Source organism: Aedes albopictus, chromosome 2, assembly GCF_035046485.1.
Source record: "Aedes albopictus strain Foshan chromosome 2, AalbF5, whole genome shotgun sequence".
Taxonomy (NCBI): Eukaryota; Metazoa; Arthropoda; class Insecta; order Diptera; family Culicidae; genus Aedes; species Aedes albopictus.
The window spans coordinates 328,307,721-328,327,377 of NC_085137.1; the positions used below are offsets into that span (position 1 = coordinate 328,307,721).

The 19,657-nt window shown below is 41.3% G+C and overlaps 2 protein-coding genes across 3 annotated transcripts; one reads left to right on the plus strand and one right to left on the minus strand.

Moving 5' to 3' along the window:
- Window positions 1-200: 200 nt before the first annotated feature.
- Window positions 201-9,305, minus strand: LOC109398020 (probable ATP-dependent RNA helicase DDX17). 2 transcript variants are annotated; one of them, XM_062852494.1, is made up of 6 exons: window positions 9,089-9,304; window positions 8,334-9,027; window positions 3,708-4,116; window positions 3,584-3,643; window positions 2,051-2,281; window positions 201-1,135 (listed from the first exon to the last, which is right to left on the minus strand). In XM_062852494.1, exons 1-6 carry the CDS (start codon window positions 9,103-9,105, stop codon window positions 630-632), a joined length of 1,917 nt encoding a protein of 638 aa, XP_062708478.1. In that variant the 5' UTR covers window positions 9,106-9,304; the 3' UTR covers window positions 201-629. The 2 variants fall into 2 exon arrangements, with proteins under 2 accessions (XP_062708478.1, XP_062708479.1); XM_062852495.1 differs by lacking the exon at window positions 201-1,135 and having other exon boundaries at window positions 2,194-3,083; window positions 9,089-9,305.
- A 2,578-nt stretch (window positions 9,306-11,883) lies between these two features.
- LOC109398039 (eukaryotic translation initiation factor 3 subunit E) lies at window positions 11,884-14,516 on the plus strand. The gene is made up of 3 exons (XM_019670394.3): window positions 11,884-12,108; window positions 12,242-12,511; window positions 13,350-14,516. The coding sequence occupies exons 1-3, from the start codon at window positions 12,019-12,021 to the stop codon at window positions 14,295-14,297; spliced, it is 1,308 nt and encodes a 435-aa protein (XP_019525939.1). The 5' UTR covers window positions 11,884-12,018; the 3' UTR covers window positions 14,298-14,516.
- The last annotated feature ends 5,141 nt before the right edge of the window (window positions 14,517-19,657 follow it).

The window sequence follows — 19,657 nt, forward strand, 5'->3', positions numbered from 1 at the left end:
TTCAATTCCTAACTTTTTTCCCGCATTTCCCGACTCTGTGGCCTTGTTTTTTAAATAAAAATGGACGACTCTAGTAGAGCTTTTTAAACATTTTTAAAATTATACATTTAATTTAATATACCATGATACGGTTACATTGAAGTAATTATACTTATATTTCTAATTATGGATTTCTTTTCTTGTTTTGCACATTAAAAATATTATATTTCAATCGGTTATTTATTTGATTATTTGTGAATCGATCATTCCTCGAGGAAAATAGAGAGTAGAGTAAAAAAAAAGTCTCAATTATTAGTCTACTTCCATATGCCAAATTTGTACAGCAATCTATGTGAAAATTATGTCAAACAAAAGATCGATCGCCTGATGAATGAGCTTCTCTGAATTTTGATATTTTTTTAATATGACAATATTAAGTGCAATGGTTATACAGAGTAATGTGACCTTGAACATTCAATGTTTGTTCCTAAATCTAAAATCAGAATCAGGTTCCTACCGCTAAGGAAGTACATCATCGTAAAATATTATGGATTGTTTTCTTCTGTTATGCTGACTTTATATGATCATATGAGCAGCATTTCTGTCATTTCGATATACTGATTGGGTTCAAAACACCTGTAAATACATTTTCAATGCCGATCGTAGCTAGTGCCGTTAGTGGCGCCATTTCTAGCCGATCGGAATCTTCCTTCGCGGCTGCGGCTGCGACTGCGGCTCCGGCTTCGATTACGACTGCGACTACGGCTGCGGCTACGGTAGCGGCGAGTGCTTGGAGATCTACTTTTCCCATTGCGCTTCTTATCCCCAGCACTGTTATCGGATTTTCCTGCTGCTCCACCACGCGGCGGAGGCGATCTGCTGCCGGAACGGCTAACTCTGCGGGAGTTCTTCTTGGAACGGTGGTCGCTACGACTGTCGCTGCTGTCACTACGGCTGCGGTCCCGGGACACACTGCGCTTCACCGGACGATATATGTCGCGTTTGGAGAACCTTGGCGAAGCCGAGCGCGAACGGGACCTGGAACGAGAGCGTGAGCGAGAACGGGAATACGAGCTGCGCCTGAAAACTCCTCGACGATCATAGGATCGGGAACGACGCTCACGGGGATAGCGGGAATTAACGAAATTGCGTTTGCCTGCCGAAAATATTATATGTTAATGAAAATGGGGTTACGTGACAGTTCAAGACCACAGACAAATACACGAAAACGTTTTAATTTCTCTTCTGTCGATTTGTAAAGTGAATATATTGAATATTATCAATCCAGCTGGAACCCGGTATTTTCGACTAGCGAAGTTGGATTTTTCTGCAGAGCTGGTGTACTATACAGCGCACCACTTCCGAAGTTAGGTCCGATTTTCAACTGGATTGATAATATTATAGCATTCGGTCGATTTTTATCCTTTGCCCAACGTACGTCCGACACGGTTCAGGAGAAAAATCTATTTTTGCGTGTCAAAAATTCATATTTTCAACTGCACGAATAGGAAACCCAGCAAATATGGGACTGATATGCGAACATAGGCAGTGTAGGTATAGAGATTGCCATGCATATTGAAAAGTATATCATTCACATAAAGCAAACTTTTCTATTTGCTTTTGAATCTACATTGGAATAGACCTTTGAAAATAAAAATGATAAATTCTAACCGATGAAAAAGAAATGCGGTACATGTTAGCTTTCAAAACAATGGATCGTGGACGATTTCTGAGCAGAACCAACTCAGTGACTGAGCAGGGATGGCATGCTCCTCAGTGAAGGTGTGCAAGTGTGCGCGATTTTTATATAAAAATGAGCTGCACTGTGCATATTTTCAGTGCTGAATTTTTGAGCTTATCACGACCCTATGGAAACTTTCCGCTTATAACTCAATAATTCTACGCGTTGAACGGCAGTATATCTAATGTAAAGTTTTGCTTCGAGCGATTGAAACGTATTTTCAAGTTTATGTATTGTACCTACTGTAATTTTCCCATGACAATTAAGAGCAAAAAAGAGATAACGATTTGTCTGTGATTTGAATTCATTCCGAAGCAAAATTGAACATACCTCTTCCCTTGACACGCATCGTTGTCATATCCAAAAGCTTGGGATTGATGACCTGCTTGGCTTCCTTCAGGACATCGATCAGTTCGCGAGCTCTCCCGGCGTTGTCCGGTGTGAAGAAAGTGTACGCTGTACCGGTGTTGTTGGATCTTGCGGTACGTCCAATGCGATGAATGTAATCCTCCGACGTAGTAGGAAAATCAAAATTTATAACAAACTTGACGTCGTCCACATCTGCAAATGATTTCGCCGGATGACAGCAGGAAGAAAATTGCACTGTTAATAGCTATTCCTGAACGCACAGCAAAGGCTTCAAAACGAAGGATTATTAAGTTCTATGTGTAATTGAACAAGAAAAGAAACAATATAAATTCATATTTGCTTATCCTTCGTGGTTCGTCTCTTGTCTATCAGACTGAGGTTGTTTTGACGGCTAACCTGTTCGCACCAGGAACCACCAGGTTTGGTAGCTAGCGGTCTGGCAGCGATCATGTGACGCAGGCAGTGTCAGTGGTCGGTAGACCACCAGCATCGGACAACGAGTGGGCCGACAACGCATCACCGGCTATCGGGCTATCGGATGGAGAAACGGGACCATCCGCGGATGACCACTTCTCATCACTCGAGCACCAGACGACACGCACCGTTAACCACCAGAGACCGAGACAACGGATGGATGGAAATGAGGGGACGAAACTCGGTCGATCGGTCCATTGGTGGTCAAGCAATGCCAAGTCCCGGAGTCCACCACAACGGCCACCGCCGGTTGGTAGATAAGGCCGGCCACGCAGCGATCGGAAGGCAGGCCGTAGAGATGTTCGTGTGGCCGTGCGGGCGGTCGCGCAGTGTTTTATCCCTCAAACACCGTCGCCACCACGCGCTCGGTTTGGCACCACCACGAAGCCCGGAAACGCGCAGGAAGAGGCACATTTGCAGGTCTGTTCTGTTCTTCCGAAGCAAAGCCTTTTGCGTTTACTACAAACGCATCGCCTTTGCTACACATTTCTGAACAAGGCAGACGTGTTACTGTGTGCCTCTGGAAGAATAGAATAGATGCCTAGTTTTATTCAGAGAAGGACTGTTTAGCACATTTTTTTATTTTTTTTTTTTGCTGTTGATTTTTGTAATCTACAATCATGGTTTTGAATATTTTCAAGCAAACTAGGATGGAATGTCGGCGGTACTTACTTAACGTAGAGCATTTGCAGCACTAGATAAAGTGATGAAAATGCTCTAGGTGCTTATTAGTGTTATTATTCCAGTCACACTTTAACATTTTTTATAATGTGAACGACATTAATGTAACAACTGGATAAAGCACGTGATAAAAGCAAAGCACTTTTGCACAATCTTTCATTGTCATTGATAAAACTCGAAAGTAAAAAACATAAACTGGTGTGATTTCAAATGTCGATAATCTTTTTCCATCAATGAAAGATTGTGCAATTCGCAGTTTGTATTTGCTAGCTAGTTTGCTAGCCAAAAATAACTGGTTCATTTATCAAACAGACAAACTTAGGATTTGAACATTCTTACCTAATCCTCTGGCAGCGACGTCAGTTGCGATCAGAATTGGATTTTTGCCTGAACGGAATGCTATAAAATAATAAAACAAGATTAAATCACAACCAAACATATGTCACATGACTAAAACACTTACAATTAAGCGTATATTCGCGTTCTCTTTGAGATTTATCGCCGTGAATACACATGGCCGGCCATCCATCGCGAATCACTTTGCGCGTAATGTCATCCACTCGTTTCTTGGTTTCGATAAAAATGATCGTTTTGCACTCCTTCTCGGCCATAATCTCGCGCAAAAGAATGCTAAGCTTAGCCTCCTTTTCGTGCTCCTGACAAACGTCGATGATCTGCAGAATGTTATGGTTGGCTGCGAGCTTCAGAGAACCTACATTGATCTGAATGTAGTCCTTTAGATAGTCCTTCACCAAACGGGAAACAGCGTCCGGCCACGTGGCGGACCACATCAATGTCTGGTGGTCCGGTCGGATTTGCTCAATAATGGCCCGTATCTGCGGCTCGAAGCCCATGTCTAACATACGATCAGCCTGAAACGAACAATTTATAGATTATACTCAATTTTATTATCCGTAAGTTTCGCAATTTTCAAATTTTATGCGAAAGAACATTTTTTTTTCTGAGCCACTATTTTTTAGATTTTTGTTTAGATAGCTGCGAATACAATGTGCCCGCCCAACACTTGTTTATCGATTGAAAAAAACAATCGAGATCAGCTATGGCAGATTACGCACGAATACGGATTCCCGGATAAGCTGATGTGATTGAAGGCGACGATGGATCAAGTGATGTACGTAGGACATTCTCGAGTCCCTTTGAATCTCCAGGGTGTCCACTCAACTTGGTAAAATAAATTCCCGGTTATTTACCGGTTTTTCCCGGTTCCTAAACAACTTTTTCCCGGTTTTGTAAAAACTTATTTATATGGTAAAATCGAAACACTGTCATTACTATTTTCAATTTTCTTACTCTTCTCTGAATTTGTTAAGTGATACAGAAAAACATTTAAGCGGGGAGTTCTAGTTATAGCATTTATAATAGAAAAAAATAATTTGATAAAGGCTACATTTTATAATGAAACTGACATTTTCTTCAATCCTGAAAAAATGATATTGGGGAAATTAGGTATTTTCGGCAGTTTTGTTCTCTTCGTCATGGGTTTTTTTTACAACCCTGTTGGTCTCAGAGTTCGCCTCAAATCCTTCCCAACCAAACTGAGTTGTATGCCCAAATTTCAGGCCAAGTGAAATAGTTGGAGAAAAATCATATCGCATTTTTGAATAGACTTCTTCAGAGTCCACCGAAGCAACCCCTCGAAAATCACTAGAGAGGATTTTTAGAAAAAATCTTGAACAAATTAGTAATGGTAATCTGCGTAAATTGTTTGTAAACACTTTGAAATAACTATTGGATCCTTGATAATGTTTTCTGTTAGAATAAATAGAATACGAATAAAATGCCTAGAAGGATTTCTAAAGATTTTAAAGATCCGCGGGAAGATATTGTTAGAATTCCCAAATAAGTTACTCAGGAAATTCTTGTAATAAATGCATGTAACTTTCAATAACGCTTTAGAAATTATTGGTAAAATTGCTCGATTGTCTTGAATTTGTTGAATTGTAGTTGGAAAAGTTAGTTGAGGAATGTTTCGAGCAATTCCTGTGGAAATCAGTCGATGTACAGTGACCCCACACCGATGAACCACCTTAATTTTGTACACTATTTATGAATCACCATGTTGATCAAATGAGTGATCCATAAACTGTGGTCATTTTTGCCGATTCATAAATTGTGGGGTCACTGTATGTCTTGAGAAATCTCTGAAAAATTGGCAAAGAAAGCCTTGGTTAATCATCAAGAGAGATTCTAGGCTACCAGCAATAATCAATGCTATACCTACTATTTCTGAGAAACATGTTCAGGTTTATAGGAAAAAAACATTAAAAAAAATCTTGAAAACGATCGAATTAGGAAGATTTTTAGTATCATACAGATTTGGAAATGTAAAGAGTTCAAAAATATATTATTTTTAGTGACAAGATTTGTTCTGCAATTTCTGAGGTAGAACTATACACTGACTGCCTTCCCAAGATATTTACTTGTCCTTACTACTCCTCGCACATCAAGGAATCAACATATTTATAAAGCTTTTAAGATTAAAAATCATTATCGTTCTAAAAGTGAAAGTCAATCTTTTGATTGACCTTCCATTAGTCACGCAGTTGGTCACGATTCTATAACATTCCCCAGAACTCCATTCCCCAGAAACCATTTCCCAGAAATCCATTCCCCAGAATGTAGGGTAACGGTCGAATTTTGGACCCCTTGAGGACATTAGTTTGAATTTAAGCTAAAATCAAACAGATTCAGAGGGTGTCACACATAATGGCGATGTTGGTATGACCATAAAAGCCTCCACTGTCCGTCAAAAATGCCCACAAGGCTGAAAATTTGAAAAAATAACTGATTTTTGAAGCATCAGTTTTCACTATTTTGGACACCCCAATCTATTTTGGACCCTCTTAAGTATATATTTTGGACACCCGGTGTTTAAACCCACTTGAAACTATTATCGAAGAATCTGCCACTTGGATATGCTGGAACACATCCTAATTACTTGTTTGACAAAGGATGGTTAGACGAACTTTGTGAATTTAATGCGCTAGAATGATAAATGTTTTTTTTTTACATCTGCAAGTTTCCCCAGCACCACTTTCTCTTTTCGTAAACATGCCGCGACACTCGCACGGATGACGAGATTAACAAAAAATAATTTCAAGGCAAATAATGATATTTCCAGTGAAGAAATGATTGCTGCTCTTGCAGAACAAGCTTATTAAGCAAATGATTGTAAAAACTTTCGCCATTTCTTCATTAAAGCTGTGAAAATTATGATAATACGACCCAGGGGGTCCAAATTATATTGGTTACCCTACCATTCCCCAGAAAGAAAATAAAACTATTATTTTATTTTTAAATGGTTTATATTAATCGCTAAAAATCAAATATTCATTTGTAAAAAATCACCGGAAGAAACATCCTGCCAAAAATTCTCATTTGACAAGAAAAACTTTGGAAATAAGCATGATTTGCCTTTACAATTTAGGCTATTAATATAATTATTGACATCGTAACTGCTTACTTTTTCAACATGCATTTTCCCTTCTTTTCTGCATAGGCTGTTCTTTCGAGTTACACTGTTCAGGTAAATATCGGCACTACAAGCACAGGTGTTTTGAAATTTGAAAAAAATATATAATAAATACCTAAACCGGCCATAAATAAACTGGTCCATAAACATCTTGTACACTGAACAACATCAGTAGAAAATGCGTTTTCTCTGTAAATTATGCGGATCACAATTAAAACGTTATTCATCGCGAAACACGTGCTGCACAATTTTTACAAATCTTTCTAGAACAAAACATTTGATAGCAACCGGGATGATGACAGTTTGTGAACTTTCAAGATAGGTTCAAAGATCAACATGCAACTGTATACAATGGTAATTAAACGTTTGAACCATTGTAGAATATTTTTTATGGATATGTATGTATGTATACATCACTTAATTTGTTAAAATACCGTACACGAAATAGATGTTTGCGCGTAAAAACACTATAAGGTTAAAATCCTTGCCTATAACATACCATTATGATCAACAGTGTACTGTTTGTGTATCGAATTATACTTTTTAGCAGAGTACTTCTGGGGAATGGAATTCTGGGGAATGTTATAGAATCTGTCCGTTCAGGTACTTGGTTTCGCTGATGATTGATTGATTGATTTGTCTTTATCAAAGAGACTTTCAGCCCTTGGCTCGCTGATGATATTAATATTACAGTTCGCAAATTTGAGACGATGTCGGAAACGTATATCCGACTAAAGAATGAACGCATCGGACTATTCATTAATGTGTTGAAGACAAAGTACATGATGGTAAAGGGTTCTAGGGAGGATTTTACGCACCCGCCATCCCGAATCTCTATCAACGGTGATGAAATCCATTTCGCCTCCAGGCAGTTGATGAATTCGTGTACTTGGGCTAACTGGTGACCGTCGATAACAACAACAGGAGAGAAATTCAGAGACGCATTGTGACAGGAAAACAAGCTTAATTTGTTCTTTGCAGAACTCTACGATCTCTATGGACATGAAACATGGACTATACATGCAGAGGACCAACGCGCCCTTGGAGTTTTCAAACGTAAGGTGTTGCGTCCCATCTAAGGCGAAGTGTAGATGGAAGACGGGATTTGAAGAAGGCGAATGAACCATGAGCTTCCGCATCAGCTGCTGAGAGAACCAACCATCGCACACACTGCAAAAATCAGAAGACTACTCTCACCATACAAAAATCAAGCTTATTACTACAAATCTAGTACTTCACCGATCGTATCCCGTTCAAAATCGTGAGTAAAAGGGAAACATTAAATGTTTCGGCTTAGTTCTTCTACAACCCGATATACCCGATAAAAAGTGTAAACTAACCTGTTATCGTTTTCAATAAAAATTACAATTCAATAAAAAATACAAAAATATGATATCTGTTTTTGTATGAGCTTAGAGGTTTTCCAATAATATCACTAAACCATCGCACGAAAGTCTTTGGAATTATTTTCAAATGCAAAATCCAACAAAAACAGTCCGGTTGAATGTCCGGCGACACCATCGTAGCCTTCCCTTGTGAGGATGGTATTGGAACCGATGCTGTTTTCAAACGAATGTTATCCCTAAGAAAACTTACCTCGTCCAACACCAAATATGAGCATCGGCGCAAATTGGTGTGTTCCGTTGACAGAAAATCAATCAATCTTCCCGGCGTGGCGATAACGATCTCCACTCCATATCTCAGATCGTCTCCTTGCTGACGCTTGGCACCGCCACCAAAGAGACACGTATTTTTGATTTTCATAGCCCGTCCGAAGTCATCGGTAACCTGCTTAATTTGCTGGGCCAATTCACGGGTCGGGGCCAGAATTAGCGCAATAGGTCCATCTCCACGGCGCAACCGCGACTGTTGCTCAATGTGCATCAATGCCGGCAGAAGATAGGAAAGCGTTTTACCGGAACCGGTCTTGGCAATGCCGACCATGTCCCTGCCGGACATGGCGATTGGCCAACCTTGCGATTGGATTGGGGTCGGTGTGGTAAACTCCGCGTAACGCCATTCGTCGGCAATCTCTGCTGGAAAGCCCACTTCCTCGAACGTCAGAGCCGGATCCGGAACATCGCGGCCTTTGGTCGTGATTTCCTTAGCCTTTCTCCACTCGTTGATCTCCCGTTCGGAGCGTCGGTAATCCACCTTCGGGCGGTAGCTTAAACGGGTAACCGGTTCCAACTTCTGGTGGTTCCAGTTGATCGGTCTGAGCATTAATTGCGCCTTGCTTACTTCATACCGCTTTCCACGGCGGGGGCTGCGGCTTCGACTGCGACGGTAGCTAAAAGAAAAAAAAAAATCAAGTGACGAAACTATGTCGGATGCCTGCAGCCAAAACTTACCCTCCCCTTTTTCTCATGTTCGTTCAATTTTAAACCCGGAAAACTATTTCAAAATGTTGACTGACAACTGGCGAGCACTTGGAAACACTTTTCAAAGTTTAAAAATGCCTCAAACGAGGCGAAATTCCGAAAAAGCCGTGGAAATTTTCACTCAAGAAAAACCTGCAGCAGCCAAACCAGAAATTTTTTCACTTTCTTTTTCGACCTGTTCTCGAAAGGGCATCACGAAATTGCAGACGTCGACATGTCATATTTGTGAGACGCACAAAGCACTTCCATTAAGAGGGATAGGAATAACAGCTAAAACACAGATCACACAGATCCACACTGCATGAAATTGCACACTAATGTCGTTTTCGTTTTTATGGCGGTGCTACACTGCTTCGTGCTACACTTTTCACTACAAAAACGAACATTTTCGGTGCAGTTGCATTGGTGTGCGTGAATAAAAACCAAAATATTTACAACTTTGCAAACGTTGATTGGTGGACGCGGTGTACACCTGCTACACTCTCGAGTTTCTGAGTGCTGCACTATCTTGAACGGTGCAGAAAAAGTGCTACACTGTTGCAGTACGAAAATCAAAAACGAGCACTTTCGGTGCAAAAGTGCTACACCAGTGTAGCTCCACCGCAAAAACGAAAACGACATAAGATCAGCTCGGTATTTTCCCCATCTTTTTACTGCAGATTTAACTCGGTACGCTCGGTTGTTTCTTTTGCGGATATTCTGTAAATGAGTTACCGAGCTCAGATAATAAACTGTCAAAAGTTACTGATACACGGTAAATATCGTTACTGGTGAACGGTAAATACGATAACCGAGTGTACCGAGATAAATATGCTGTTGAAAACTCAGTACAAAGATGGAAAAAATACTGAACTCAGTGAAAAAATTACTGAGCTGGAACATCTGAATCTTAGTGTGTGGGTTCTTTAGGGGTATCCAGATTATTGCATAATCGGAATCTCCGCCCAAAAAAAATACCCTAATAAACCAACACCATACACGGACCGTAATGCAGACGGTTCAACAATACCGCATTCTGTTCGAATTGTATCCCGAATGGGTGGTTAAGCACATCTTATGGTTTTTTTTTATGCGGGTAGTCGAAATCAGCAATCATGATGCAAACCCCCCCCCCCCCCTCCTTCCCTGTCAGCCAACAACCAAAGTTCCCATCGGGGTTGGTTACCCGATCTTCCCTAAGGTTGCTAATACTTTCCGGCCGGTACCGCGAGGAGGTAGGGATAGGAGTTGCTGGGCAGAGGCTAGTGGATCACAATGGGATCTGAATTGCGCAGCATACCCAGCCTTTACCGTGCCCTGGATACCCCTATAGAACCCAATTTGGGCCGAATCTAAATGGGTGCAAATGTCGCAATATAATCACCATTCACCATTGTCGTTTCGTAAAATGACTCAGTGAAATCGCGTTTGTTTACATTTTACATATAGGCCTCTTTCAAATGTTACGCTAGAAATGAACTCGTTTGCTACACGGGGAATTCAAATAACTCAAAACGGAGATAAAAAGTACTTAAAATTTAGTACTGAGCCAACACTTGCTTTTTGGGTGAAAATCGAACTGATCGCAAGGTACTTTTTACTTAAACTTGGCGTTATCCTCAAAGACTTGCCTTTGGGTTAATTTGGAGTTGTTGATGTCAAAAATTTTGTTTTGACTTTCCCTGCTGTGGAAGTACCCAAAATGAAGTAGTGCGTTCACACTTCATGTTGGGTGAAAATTTATTATTCACCATGTTTGTTTCACAGTTCGAGAGCTTTCGTCGTGAATTACGGTAAGTTAGCAAATTAATTAAACATTTTCGCATTTTTTTCAACTATTTTTCAAATTTGCAGTGCCTCTTCACTAAATCCATATACATACATCGACGCGCAACCGCGGATCCCGAAGACTAATCGAAAATAAAATTCAGCTGGTTCAAAAATGGAAGAATTCAGCTACAGAACGAAAGCGCCGGTAAGTTTTTATAAAATACAATTTAAAGCGCAATCTTATTAGTTTATTTTAGTTTGGCAGAAATACACTCGCACGGTGGAGTCAGAGCTGGGGCCAGATAGGGGAACATACGGATCGTGACTGTCAACAATCAACTCGTAGGAAAAGTATAAGATCCGGCTAACGAGCGTGAATATTATTGGTGAATAAGTTCTATGTGTGCTCTACATAATGTGTTACTTGATTTATTAAACTGCAATAAAGTTAATTTTATTTCAATCACTTCAAAACATCACTTTAAATCATATTGTGAATGAAAATTCCAACAATATTTTCTTTTACGTGAGATTTGATTTTGGGTTAATTTAAGCCAAAACGTACTGTTTTCAAGAAAGTAGATTTCGTCCAAAACGGCCTTCTAATAGAGCTTGCTGACGTTTATTCACCTCTCTCTTTCAAGCATGCAGGCGGCATAGGATTTGTTTTCATCGGGAAACCTTTCCTGATGACAACAAATCCTATTCCGCCTGCATGTTTGAAAGAGAAAGGTGAATAAACGTCAGCAAGCTCTATGAAACAACTCGAATTTGAGTACTTCGCGTGTAACTCAAATTTGACTGGTTTTACTTAGCTGTAAAGATGGATGAAAAATACTTAATTTTGAGTTATTTCGTTTCCCCGTGTATGCCGTTTCACCTTAACATCTACCAGAGTCCTTCCCCTATTTTTTTTTGTTTTCTCAACCGCCGCTTGATAAATATCATATGTCGCTTCCAAAAGCAACGCGCAACGTCAAACGTCAAGTTTTTAGCGACAGCCGCCAAACGTCATCCATTTTCCTCGTTCTTCCCAAACGTCGCCCGGACAGACCAAAAGACTGTCCACATGTCGTTCTGTTGAAATAGTGATTTTATTCAACGTTTTCCGATAGTTTCGATCCCCGATTGCAAGTGCTACGATTACCAGGATGGCCAAGTTTGATTTGACGGCAAAAAATTGCCAGTACCTCGACCGGCATCTGACCTTTCCGCTGCTCGAGTTTCTGCTGCAAAAGGACGTAAGCTAATCTTCTTGTTCTTTTTCTTTCTTGTGTTGGGTGTGCTTGATACCGCTTTAGATGAGTTGTCAAACCGAATCGATGCCGGAACGGAATGCCGGATGATTATCATGCATTTTTTTTTCTGTTGTAGATCTATGACCAAACATCGTTGCTGAAGTTCATCTTGCAAACAGTCAGCAAGACGAACATGGTGGATTACACCATGGACATTCGCGAGCGTCTGAATATGGGCAAGGAGCTGCCGGAGGAATTGTCCAAGCGGCGAGCCAATGTGTTGGTTAAGCTGAAGGAACTGCAGACGGAGGTGGCCCCGCTGATGAAGTGCATGGAGGAACTTAAGAATCCGGACTCCATGAAGGACTCCAAGTCGATTGTGCACGCCTTGCAACAGGAGTTTGACGTAAGTTTGTGCAATTTTAAATCTTCAGGCAAAATTTATTAATACTGTATTGAGGTCATTATGACCCATAACTTTAAAGTTCAAACCAGTTCAATTTTAAATTTGAAAGATTATTTTCGTCAAAAATGTTTTGACTTGGAACAATGGTTACGGCAGGCTATGGATACATAATTGTTTTTCAGCAGAAATTCTTTCGGGAATTTATCCGCGAGTTTTTCTGGTTTTCTCTTACAGGTATTCAGATTTCCTACTGGAATTTTCCTAAAAAATCGTCTAGGAATAACTCCCAGATTTTTGTTTCCGTGGTGTTCAATATTTCCCAGGATTTCTTCCGAAGGTTCTCCAGATTTTCCCCAATTAGGTCTTCCCAAAGTTTCTCGAACTATTTCACACGGATTAGTTACGATATTTCTCTAGGAAGTTCATCAAAGACCTTCGTATGTTATCCGGGGAGGTATTTCGAAAAAGGATACACCAAGAATCCAAGGACAATTTCCGATAGGTATTCCGGGAAGAGCTCTGTGAGTAATTCCGGGAAAATCTCTTTAAAAATCCATGGAGGATCACCAAAAGAAAAGTAGAACAAAAAAATTGGGGAGAAGTCGCAGGAATAGCTCCTCGAGCAAAAATACTTGCTGAACTCTCAAAAAATGAACTCTGTAAGAAACGCCTTAATAAATCTTCTCCCCAGAAAAATACCGTAAACTGGGTCAAATTGATTTGATTTCAACCAAAAGCTAGTCACTATAACACTGCCCTTCTGAATTTGTTTTTTTTTCAGTTCATGTGTACAATAGAGACAATAAACCTTGAACCCATCATTTTTTTTTGGTTTCAGTTCAAATATGACATCATCAAAAGCGCCCAGAAGTTGGCCAAGTACCTGTACGAGTGCGGAAACTATCGGGATTCGATTTCCTACTTGTACATTTGCCTGTTGGTCATGGAGCCGGCCGATAAGAACTACTTGACTGTTCTCTGGGGTAAACTGGCGGCCGAGATCCTTACCCTGAACTGGCCAACCGCGCTTGAGGATTTGACCCGTCTGCGTGATTTCATCGATAACCACAACTTCTCGCCAATCGAGGTGCTGCAACAGCGCACCTGGTTGATCCACTGGAGTGTTCTGGTGTTCTTCAACCATGCCAAGGGACGCGATTTGATCATCGAGATGTTCTTGTACAAACCACTGTATCTGAATGCGATCCAAACTATGTGTCCGCACATTTTGCGCTACTTGGCCACAGCTGTCATCATCAACCGAGGCCGGCGAAACGCTCTCAAGGATTTGATAAAGATCATCCAGCAGGAGTCTTACACCTACCGCGACCCAATCACCGAGTTCCTGGAACACTTGTACGTGAACTTTGACTTCGAGGGCGCCCGGATGAAGCTGCACGAGTGCCAGACGGTGATCGTGAACGATTTCTTCATCATCGGATGTCTGCAGGAGTTCATCGAAAATGCCCGTCTGATGATCTTCGAGACGTTCTGCCGTATCCATCAGTGTATCACGATCGGCATGTTGGCCGATAAGCTGAACATGGAACCGGACGAAGCCGAATGCTGGATCGTCAACTTGATCCGCAATGCCCGGTTGGATGCCAAGATCGACTCCAAGCTGGGCCATGTCGTAATGGGAACGCAACCTCTCTCTCCGTATCAGCAGTTGGTGGAAAAGATTGACTCACTTTCGGTTCGCTCCGAGGCGCTGACCGTTCTGGTTGAGCGCAAGCAGAAAGCTAAAACACAAGAATCCGGTGAAGGAAATTGGAAGTATTATTAAGCCAAAAGCGAAGTATAATATTGAAAGTGAAAGATTTTGATTCAATTGTAACCAACAAAGCCGCTGAACCGAACAGAGAGAAGAAATAAGGCGTTCCACATTTACAACATCTAACATAAAACATAATTGCCAGACGCAGTTTAGGTAGAATGATACAATTTACAGCAACAGTCTATTATAGATTACGGAGAAAATACGGAAATAAACTGATGAAGGGCATTCTTGGCATTATTTTTCATTCGATGACATTTCTTTTTCTTTCTGGCGGTACGTCCAACCTGTAGTTTTATAGCTTTGTATGAACGATTGCATTGCGCTTGTAATGATCCCTTGAAGATAAATGACATGGTGCTCTTTTCTAACCATGAAGCCATTCGAAATATCAATAAACAGTGCACTGGTTGCTTATTAGTTTTATTCTTCTGGTGTTCTTACCCAAGTAACCAAAAGTTCAGATAAGAGGGTACTTTACCCAAGTAACCAAAAGTTCCGCTTCCCATGATAAAATGCACTTTCAAGTTCCACAAAGTTCAGATAAAGTTCCGAACGGAACTTCCTTGCTGCTTATGAGGCTGATCCTTGCTGGAACTTTACACACAAGCTCCAGCAAGGCTCATTATTAACATCTTAAGCAGCCAGAAAGTGGAACTTGAAAGATGCTACTCTTAACTTTGTTGGAACTTTCTAGTTCCTTAAAGTTCATGTCAGTAGCTTGATGTTCTAAGAATTTATTGTTGTCATTTTAGCAAAAACATCATTATAAGCAAATTTCAATAGACGACTAAATTAAATTCACCAATGAATATAAAGTGCAAATGAAAAAAAAAAATATGATGCCCACCAGATACGAACCGGTAGTCGCTACGTTAGAGCCCTACACTCTACCCTGATACCACAATTACGATAAAGTTTAAAGCGTACGAATTCTGCCTTGAATCTATCCTATGTCGACATCTCGGTTTGCGAGGAATTCTGGGAGGAATCCCTAGAAAAAAAATCAGAAGCAATTTTCCTAGAATTCCTAAAGGAAATCATAGAGAAATTTCAGAAGGAATCCTTCGGGGAGTTCTTGGAGAAATCCCTGAAGCAAATTCCTTGGAATATCTCTAGAGAGAGTCCTGCAGCGACTTCTGAACACATTCCAGGCGTAATTCTAGGAAGAATTCTTGAATAAGACCCAACAGGAAATCAAGGAGAAATTTCTTGGATAAACTCTTGGAGCAATCCCTGGAAAAATTACTGGAGAAATCTCCAGAGGAATTCTGGGAGGAATTCCTGGAGAAATTTCTGAAAATATCCCTTGAAAAATTTTAGGAGGATTTCCTGGAAGAACCCTTGGAGAAATTTATGGAGGAACTCCTGAAGCAATTCCTGGGTGAATCTCTGAAGGAATTCCCGGAGGAATGTCTGGAGGAATCCCTGAAAAAATCTTGATAGTATTCCTGGAAGAATCTCTGAAGAAATCTCTTAAGGATTTTCTAAAGAAATTCCTGGAGAAATTGCTGACATAATTTCTGAAGGATGTCCAGGAGCAATTCCTAGAGAATTTCCTGGACGAATTCCTGAAAAAATCCTGGGGTATTTCATGCAGGAATTCCTGGATAAAATCCGGGAGAAATTCCTAAAGGTATTCCTGCGGGAATTGCTGGAGGAATCTCTAGAGAAATTCTTCAATGAATTACTGGATGAATTTCTAGAGGAATCTCCAGAGAAATTATGGGAGATTTCTATATTTGAAAAATCCCTTAGGAAATTCCTGGAGCGGAATTTCTGGAGGAATTCCTGAAGAAATCCTCGATGGAATTTCTGAAGATATATCAGCGGCAATCCTTGATTTTGAAGAAATTTGTAGAGAAATCTTTGGAGGAAAATCTGGGGGAATCCCTGAAAAATTCCTGAAGGTGTTCTGGAAGAATTTCTTAGAGGATTTCCTGGAAGAATACTTGGAGGAACTAAAGAAGAGACGAACCAGCCAAGGGCTAAAAGTCTCTATAATAAAGATAAATCAACCAAATCAATTGGAGGAACTTTTGGAGGATTTCCTGGAGGAATCCATGGGAAAATCCCTGGAGAAATTCATACAGGAATCTCTGGAGAAATTCGCGAAGGGATTCCTGATGGAATCTCAGGAGATATTTCTGGAGGTTTTCCTTTGATAATTTGATAATCCTTGAAGAAATTCTTGGAAGAATCTTTGGAGAATTTCTTGCAACAATTACTGGATGAATTTCTAAAGGAAACTCTAGACTCTAGAGGAACTCTGGGAGAAATTTCTGTAAAAATCCCCTGAGAAATTCTTGGAGGAATTTCTAGAGAAATTTCTGGAGAAATCCTTGAGAGAATTTTTGAAGGAATCTCTGGGGGAATTCTTGGAGAAATTAGTGGAGAAATCCCTGGAAAAATCCCTGAAGAACTTCTGGAGAAAAATCTGCAAGAATTCTTTGAGGAATTCTTGAAAAAAATCTTGAAAGTGTTCCTAGAGTAAATGCTGGAAGAATTATTGAAGAAATCTCGAAGGAAATTCCTCGAGGAGACCCTGGAAAAATTCCTGGATGAAATCCAGGAGGAATGCATGCGTGAATTTTTGAAGGAATCCCAGGAAAAATTCCTAACACAATCCCAGGAGAAGATCCTGGGGAATTCCTGGAGGAGTCCCAGAAGCAATTCCTGGAGGAATATCTGGTGCAATTCCTGGAGGAATCGCTGAAAAAAATCCTGGAGAAATCATTATAAGCAAATTTCAATAGACGACTAAATTAAATTCACCAATGCATATGAAGTGCAAATGAAAAAAAAAATATATATGATGCCCACCAGATACGAACCGGTAGTCGCTACGTTAGAGCCCTACACTCTACCCCGATACCACAATTACGATAAAGTTTAAAGCGTATGTCACAACCCTACGGGATGCAGCGCACCTTCTTTTCACATCGACCTTGTTTTCGGACGGTGAGTAGCTCCGACCCTGGCTTGTCAGCTGTCAACCTCTGACGACCACCTGACAGCGATCGTCGGATGACGTAGAGATAACGTGAGTAGTCAGAAAAAGAGAAAAATCACTAACGAGTAGCAGTGAGGAAACGTGCAGGTGAAATAAGAAATTTGTTCGCAGTGAAAACTTAAGCTAAATTCTTTATTCTACTTAAATCTAGTTAGAAACAGCTAAAGCGAGGGTGAAATTAGTTATTCTAGTTAAAATTTACTTAAACTAAACACACAAGACAGGTAAATTAATGAACTCAAATCCATGCAAATACTTAACCTAATTTCTAACATAATCCAGCAGTTTGTCACGGATATTACCTTACGAACTAATAGTACGGATGTTTTAGCTAGTACGGACGAAAAATCCAACAGAAGAACACTAAACGTAAGTACTTGCACAGGATAAACACATAAGACAATTTTTTTCACATATCCCACAAACATAAAACTGTTAAAACACATTTATCCTCATTTTTTCCCAAAGGGATTTTATAACCCTCAATACCTGAATAAAAGAGTGTTACCAAATCGGAATAGTTCTTTCTGTCAGTTCGTCTGTCTGCTGGCGCAACAATTTATAAAATCCGTTTACGATCGGGGGCTTAAGTCGGAATGTCAAAGAAAGGTGACGGTCAGAAGCGGGGAACTTCTCCAGTGAACGAAAACCCACCGCCGGTAGTGAGTTGTGAGATATGTCGGAAGCCGGACAACAGCCGTATGGTAGCGTGTGATTCGTGCGGGCAGTGGTATCATTTTGAGTGCGTTAGTGTGGATTCGACTGTACAGGATGTGGAGTGGTGCTGCAGGAAATGTCTGGAGACAGCAAAACAACTTCCATCTGGTACATCTACACCTAATACCAATACTGGAACACTGCCAAAGTCGGGAACCAGCAAGCCAACGGATTCGAGTCTGGAAGAATATCTACGGAAGCAGCTAGTGGCGATGCAGAAAAAGTTCGAACGGATGATGAAGGAGAAAGAAGATCAGCGTCTGAAGGAGCTCCAGGATCAACGGAAGAGATACGAGCAGGATCTGAAAGATACGGAGCGTCGTGTACTTGAGCAGGTGGAAAGGCAGCATCGGAGAATCAGCTCGGACGGAGGCGGAGCTACGGCGAATTCGACTGGCAATCAGCCCGTACAAATCGATTTCAGTGGTGGATGGACGGCGAATTCGACTGAAAGTGAAAACCCTCGACTGCTTGGAAGCGGATTACCGATGGCCAGTGGTGGATTAACGACAGATGCTATTGGCAATCAACCGTTGCAATTAACGTTTGGAGCAGGGCCGACGGCGAGTTCGACTGGTAATCCACTGCCAAAAATCAACTTACAAGACGTGAGCCACGGTGACGATGTCCTAGCTCAGGAATTGAAGTTGCTTGAGGATAAACAAGCATTAGAGAGAAGGCATTTGGAGGAGCGGAAACAACTTTTACAACGGTATGCAGCGGTCGACGGAGGTGCAGCTAGTGCAGGAGCTGGACTGAATCCTCAGGCGACGGTGTTCCGACCAAGTGTTAGTGGTCTCTTGGGTGTTTCTTCGCTAAGCCAAAGCCAAATCTCTGCGCGTCAAGCCGTCAACAAGGAACTTCCACCATTTTCCGGAAATCCCGAAGAATGGCCACTCTTCTTGGCCAGCTACGAGAATTCCACCAGGATCTGCGGATACAGCGACGAAGAGAACATGTTGCGTCTTCAACGAAGCCTGAGGGGTAAGGCTTTAGAAGCGGTCCGCTGTCGTTTGCTACATCCAGCGAACTTGCAGGGAGTTCTGGCGACGTTGAAGACTATTTTCGGAAGACCAGAGATCATCGTTCATTCGCTAGTGAACAGGATACGGGAGATGCCATCACCGAAAGCAGAGAAGTTGCAAACACTGATTGACTTCGGCATAGCAGTCCAAAATGTTTGCGCAACTATCGCTGCTTCAGGTCTGGATGAATACATGTGCAACGTGGCCCTGTTGCAGGAGTTGACGGAGAGACTGCCACCGTCAGTAAAGTTGAACTGGGCGTATCACCGACAAGGACTGAACAGAGTTACGTTGGCGGAATTCGGAGACTGGCTAGGAAAGTTAGTTGAAGCGGCAAGCATCGTTACGATACCGTCCATCAGCGCTCCGAAGCTCGAAAGACGTGGAAGGAAGGAAGACAACTACATCAACGTCCATTCAGAAAGCAGTGAAGCTCCAGCGAAGATTCGTCCGATAGCTACTACTACTTCGAAAGGATGCGTTGTTTGCCTGAACGAGTGCAACGGTCCAGAAAAGTGCAAACGATTCAACGACATGGACGTCGCAGCTCGTTGGACAGTTGTCAAGGACCAGAGGCTGTGCAGGAAGTGTCTTCGGAAGCATTTCGGTGCCTG

Excerpts from the sequence above, each read along its gene's own strand:
- LOC109398020 (XM_062852494.1), bottom strand. Across the intron at positions 4,117-8,333 it reads CATATTTGGTGTTGGACGAG|GCTGATCGTATGTTAGACAT; the intron begins GTAAGTTTTCTT and ends TGTTCGTTTCAG. Across the intron at positions 1,136-2,050 it reads GATGCGTGTCAAGGGAAGAG|GCAAACGCAATTTCGTTAAT; the intron begins GTATGTTCAATT and ends TATTTTCGGCAG.
- LOC109398039 (XM_019670394.3), top strand. The coding sequence starts at position 12,019 with ATGGCCAAGTTTGATTTGACGGCAAAAAATTGCCAGTACCTCGACCGG. Across the intron at positions 12,109-12,241 it reads AGTTTCTGCTGCAAAAGGAC|ATCTATGACCAAACATCGTT; the intron begins GTAAGCTAATCT and ends TTTCTGTTGTAG. Across the intron at positions 12,512-13,349 it reads CCTTGCAACAGGAGTTTGAC|TTCAAATATGACATCATCAA; the intron begins GTAAGTTTGTGC and ends TTTTGGTTTCAG.